The following is a 5,891-nucleotide window of genomic DNA, read 5'->3' as shown; positions in this document are numbered from 1 at the left end:
TGGCGTACATGTAAATGCTATCAGCTTTTCTATTGAGAGTACTACAGAAATAGCGTGTATTATTATGAGGGTGCGTTCCCATGACCCGTGATATCAAACTTGCCGATTTGTACGAGCGAGCTCGCGACACCGGGCGGCCTCGGGCCGACATGCGTGGCAAGCATTGGCCGCGCCTTTGAAGTTACCGACCAGAGACGGATCCGAACAGGCAGCCACGGGTGACCCGTGCGTACTCGGGCGGGCGGCTTTCTTCCCACGCGACACGTTTATGCGAAACGCACGGCACGGACCGCGAAATTGGCCACGAGCCGTGGGAAGCCGTCTTAAAGCGTACACATCATCGCATCGATAACGCGAATTATTTGAGAAAAGTAAAGATGAAATACTATGTAGACAAGAGAAGCATCTCGACGTAATAAATTGTAATGTTGAAGACTGTAAGCCTTACATGGCTCGTTGCTTTCAAATAACCAATACAAATAGAAGTAAATTAATTTGATTTAACTTTCACTGGATTCGCGAACCAACTGAAATACAGACTGAGTGTACAGACCTTAGAAATTTCTTTGAGTTTTTTACAGATCTTTGTATTGTTTAAATGGCTATTTTAGCCGCCAACACACCTGTGAGAAACTATGAAGTTACTCATGTATCAAATACACGAAACTCATGGTAGTAACACGTCATGATAAATAAATATTAAAGTATGTAGTGAGAAATGAAGCGTACGTATTACGGGTGACAGAAGAAAACAAACTTTTTTCTGTATAGCACAAGTTTATTGCTTGATACAGTCGGTACAACAAGTATTACAATAGAACAGTATAACGTACAGTAGTAAACTACTCCCCCTAGACAACACGTAACGGAAGTCTCATACACCTTACCAAATAGGAAGCGACTCTGGATGCAACTAGGGATGATTCGATACAAGTAAATACGAGTAAGTACTCGATACTTTTGTTTCGATACCGAGTACTTTGAGTATCGAATCCCTTATTTCGATGTTTACTGGGTATCGGAAGAAAAATACTGGTCTCGAATCGAAACACGCACGCGTATATATTTAGCCTAAATCCCACTTCACAGGAAAAGATCATCTTTTTTCCAAATTATTTTACTTTCCATTTTCACCGTTTTACAGATAACAAACGCATAGACGAAGTACCAGAGTAATAAAAATGTAAGTCTATCTATGGTCCCTTTGGATCATTTTTGGTTGAATGGTACTACATACATCTCAGCGAATGAGCGAAGCGAAGAGAAGTGGCGGGTTCTTATGTAGTTTTGTGGGCTTTTGTATTTCAGTTTTCATATAAATTAATATTTAGTTTAGTTATTATTACAAGAAATTCGCAGTAATAAACGATTATCAAAATTTCGATTGATTAGCGGAAATATCGATTTAGCTATAATACTTAAAAAAAAGGAAAAGAACGTTTATTTATTTATTGTGCAGTGCGTGCTTGTTAAAAGTTTACTACTTTTTTATTATTATGGTACCGCCAAAATCTAAAGTATCGACATATTTTATATCTCCCAAAAAAGTGCCGATATGATTAAGCATCGATACTTTTGAACAACATCTTATGATTAGTATCGCATTGGTGGTATCGGAACATCCCTAGATGCAACTGCTGGTGTACTAATTAATAACCTTGAGTAACTAGCGATAGGTACTAACTATGTACAATCTAAAGCGCTGTTCCACATAAAGAAGCAGTACTAAATGCGTATGAGGTATCTAGTGGGCTCTTTACATTATGTTCAAATCGTCGAAAGTAGTCATTCCGTGAGGGAAAATCTTAACATCGCGATACATTTTTTTTCTATTATACTATACAGAATTTGCTACTTCGACGCCAGTGCCATCTAGCGGTGCGTGACGGAACTAATCTGTGGCGTTGCATGTTATGTGATTTTGTTACAAGTGTATTTAAAAAATAATAATTGTGCAAACTATTTGTATAACACCAGCTATATTAATTAGCTGCAAAAGCGAATACATCTTAGCCAAGAGTTTAGTTTTAGTTTAGTTTAGTTTTACTTTACCTTAGTAAGTTCACCTTTGCAATTTACTTTATATAGTTCAAACCTCGTCCACCTAACCGCCAACCTATCTAGCTTAATAAACGAGTAGGTAATCACTATGGCTGTAAAACATATTCAAATCTTGTATACATTTTTCACATACTGCTTTGATTTTGTTAGAAACACTTTGATTTCAAGTCAACTTGTCAATCAATCACATTATATTTAATTTAAAAAAGGCTTGCCAACGGTGCCTGATATAAAAAGATGTCCTACAAATATTTGAAAGGGATTTTGGACAACAAAGATACAAACAATTAGGAGTTGGGTAGTTCCACCACTGGGAAATGAATAATAAACATACACAGTTAATCACAGAACAAAGTAATGGTTATCACTAATTACAGGTTTCTTACCACGATGTGAGTAATTTTTTTTTTCCAATATTTCAGAACGGTTACACGCTCCGGAGAAAAATTTGCCGTATAGAAGTGAATAGCGTGTAGAATATAACCGTTCCGAAATATCGTGAAAATAAAAATAAGTCATTTATTTATCGAGTCCTTAGGTTTTAGTGATTGTTACACATAAGAAATGAAATTGTTTTTCCGGATTTAAACCGTGTATATTTGTTTTTTCAAACAAACCGACGTTAACCGTGACCATGGGACCTGTAAAGGGCCCGAAACGTCGGTTTGTTGTGAAAAACAGTTTCATTTCCTAAGTCATTTATTGTTAAGAAACCTGTAATTACTGATAATCATTTAGTGTATAACCACGAAAACCTTAAAATCTACTTTACAAATTAATTTTTTAACCGACTTCAAAAAAGGAGGAGGTTCTCAATTCGACTGTATGTTTTTTTTGTATGTATGTTACGCGATAACTCCGGTATTTGTGAACCGATTTCCATGATTCTTTTTTTTGTTGGAAAGGGGGTACTTCCGTAGTGGTCCCATTTAATTTTGAAGAAAATCATCCACCTCTAAGGGTGGCTGTTCACGCATCAAGATTCATTTTTATGAATAGCGCCTAAATATTACTTAGGAGCAATTACTTTAATGGTTGATTTTACTATTTTTCCAATTCAAGGCGTTTTTCTCTCCATATAATTTGAGTAGAGTGAACCGATTTTTATTATCTCCAGTGTCAAGTCCTATATAATGGCGAATTTAAGGATATTTCAATAAAACTTAGCAAATAGACGTAATTCCACGTACTTTTGAGGTCGGTTTGTTTAATACTCTGTACTGAGATTATTTCAACTGAGAATATTGGCTCACGGTCCATATATTTTAAAAAAACAATTCCCAGAGCCTTTGATAGTGAAAAGTTTAAACATAAACATAAAGGCTTATGGTGCATTTTGATAGTAATTTTTTTTTTATTACAAATTAATTTTCTAGTTAGTTTTATTTTATTTTATTTTGTTTAGTAAGTTCGTGCGAATAAAATACATGCGTTTGAGTACCTCCGTTTGTATGGAAAACGCGCGCCGTCGAACACACTGACAATGCTTCTCCGAGCCGACAGGCGCGGCGTACCGCAGGGTATGGCACACTACGCTCCGCACTACCGCGCAGATTTTTAATCAATTTGTGTCTATTCCAGTAATTGTCGTTCGAATTTTCCCTAACAAATAATCAAACGATTCAGTTGACACACGTCTGTAGTTGGAAAATTAATCTTCATATTTTCTTAAATCTTTGTAATGAAGTTGAATGTTATCTTCGGTGTCTTTTTATTTGAGTAAACAAAAACCAAATCGACAGTATAACTGGAGCGTCCTGAATGAGTTCTGTATTATTAACCATTCATGGCAAAGAAGGATCTCAGCTACATGTACAATCTACGGCGATCAACTACGAAGCGTGTACTTTAAATGGCGCAGGGCCGCTAGACCGCTGCCTCCGCGCAGATTAAATTGCAAGTTGATGCAAATCTGCGTCTCACGCGCCGTCGCGGGGCGCGGTGCAGTGTGTTAATCGCCTAATATGGTTACAATTTTAAAACACTTAAACCGTATATACAACCATTTATATATTAATAAGTAGTCGGATATAAAAATCCTTCACAGATTTGGAACACATTACATAAATAATAAGTAGAAGGTATTTTTCGCCTCTGAATAAGAAACAATAATTATAAATTTATTGAAGGTGTAACGCGGCTTTAAAAGTAATAAATCATACAATTATTCAGTTTCGTTCCTGGACTCACAATCCATTTCCTTAGTTTCGAATTTTGAATCACCCGGGGCTTTGAAAACCAAACCCGTACATTGCATAGAAGCTGTTTCAGTCTCATCAGACACTTGGGTCTTAAATGAAATTTTGTAATGAAAATCTTTCCCGTCGACAACCTGTTGTTCAGCTTTGATTAATTCATATCCTACACTCTTAAAATCAGGTGTAATATTTTGGTAAAATTTAAAGGCTTCTTCAGAAGCCTTGATGACGTCAGGATCTGTAATTGATACATCTTGATATGCGCCGTGTTGCGTCTGAAAGAAGATATTGTTATTTTTATTTTGTATTTTTGTCTCAATGTCCTTAGTCCAAAACTCAATAGTCACTGTGTCGCTCCTACAGGAGAGGTGGCAACTATAAAAAGGAGTACCTTTTCCAAAGCTCCTGCATATTATATTCAGTAGCAATAGACCTCTTTGTGAACGAGTTTTTTTCTTTACCTACTTCTGAAATTATAGGCACATGGGACTTGTCAACATACGACTCAGGGTGAGAGGCGCAGTGACAGTTTCCCTCAGATCTTTCCGATTCAAAGCTCTGGGTGGCACTGTAACTGCTATGGACAGGTGTATCTTTTAATACCTGGCGGGCAACTTGTTCATCCCATCACTTGACACACATAAACAGAACTATTTTGTTTTGTGGAAATTCCAATAAAACTTATTTCCCTGAACATTAATTTTTGGAGAAATACTTACATTAACGACTGTTATAGAACATACGACAACTATTAACAGAACACGAATTACTTCTATACGTCTCATGATCACTCTCTGGATGCTGTTTAATGATTGCATTAACAAAATCTTGAGTTTTATTATAATATTAATTATATGACGATGTAGAAATAATTAATTGCTCTTTTATTAACTTGCAATTTGTAAAAACTTACTGAAATGCCTATTCAAAAATTAATTTACATTTTTATTAGTAATAGTCATTTGTGTAATTATCGTTTATATCAAAGAGAAATGTTAAACATGTTTTATACACCTTTTCAAATTAAGTTTAAGTAATTATTAATAATTTAACTCGTATACTCAATACTCAATACTCAATATATTTATTGCATTCATATGGTAAACATGTCTTAAAGTTAAAATAATGCTACACATATGAGCCCTTTATTAGGGATAACAATAACAGCAGAAGTAGGCCGAGGTTTCAATTATTAATTAAAATTGTTATTTATCAAATAATAATATAAAAAAAAATGTCATATAATAATAAAGAAATACGTCATATTATGAGTAGAATTATGTCACTTGAAAGTTTGAATTTAATTAGATTACAGTAGCATAACTTTATAGTATATAATTAACATTTATTTATTATTCAAATTTATTATAATATTATTATTTTTATTTGTCATCAAAGTATTCATTTAAATTGTAATAGCATTTATTAATAAGATGTAATTATAATTTATTTAGAAACAGTGAATACTTTTTCTCGTTTTTAATAATGGGCGGGAGCTCATTGAATATCCTCACCGACACCCAACGTGGCGATACGACAGCGAATTCGTAGACGTCGGTATGCGGATCGCGAGCCTAAAATGGCCAGGACACGTTGGTAGGCGGGACGACAACCGATGAACCAAGGTGGTTT

At 35.1% G+C, this 5,891-nt stretch overlaps 1 protein-coding gene across 1 annotated transcript; it reads right to left on the bottom strand.

The window, feature by feature from the left end:
- Positions 1–3,755: 3,755 nt before the first annotated feature.
- Positions 3,756–5,081, bottom strand: LOC113231972. The gene is made up of 2 exons (XM_026466569.1): positions 4,979–5,081; positions 3,756–4,534 (listed from the first exon to the last, which is right to left on the bottom strand). Exons 1-2 carry the CDS (start codon positions 5,075–5,077, stop codon positions 4,226–4,228), a joined length of 408 nt encoding a protein of 135 aa, XP_026322354.1. The 5' UTR covers positions 5,078–5,081; the 3' UTR covers positions 3,756–4,225.
- Between the last annotated feature and the right edge of the window lie 810 nt (positions 5,082–5,891).

The sequence above is a fragment of the Hyposmocoma kahamanoa genome, unplaced genomic scaffold (genome assembly GCF_003589595.1).
Source record: "Hyposmocoma kahamanoa isolate Upper Pololo Valley unplaced genomic scaffold, ASM358959v1 66, whole genome shotgun sequence".
Classification (NCBI taxonomy): Eukaryota; Metazoa; Arthropoda; class Insecta; order Lepidoptera; family Cosmopterigidae; genus Hyposmocoma; species Hyposmocoma kahamanoa.
This window is presented reverse-complemented; position numbering and strand designations above follow the sequence as displayed.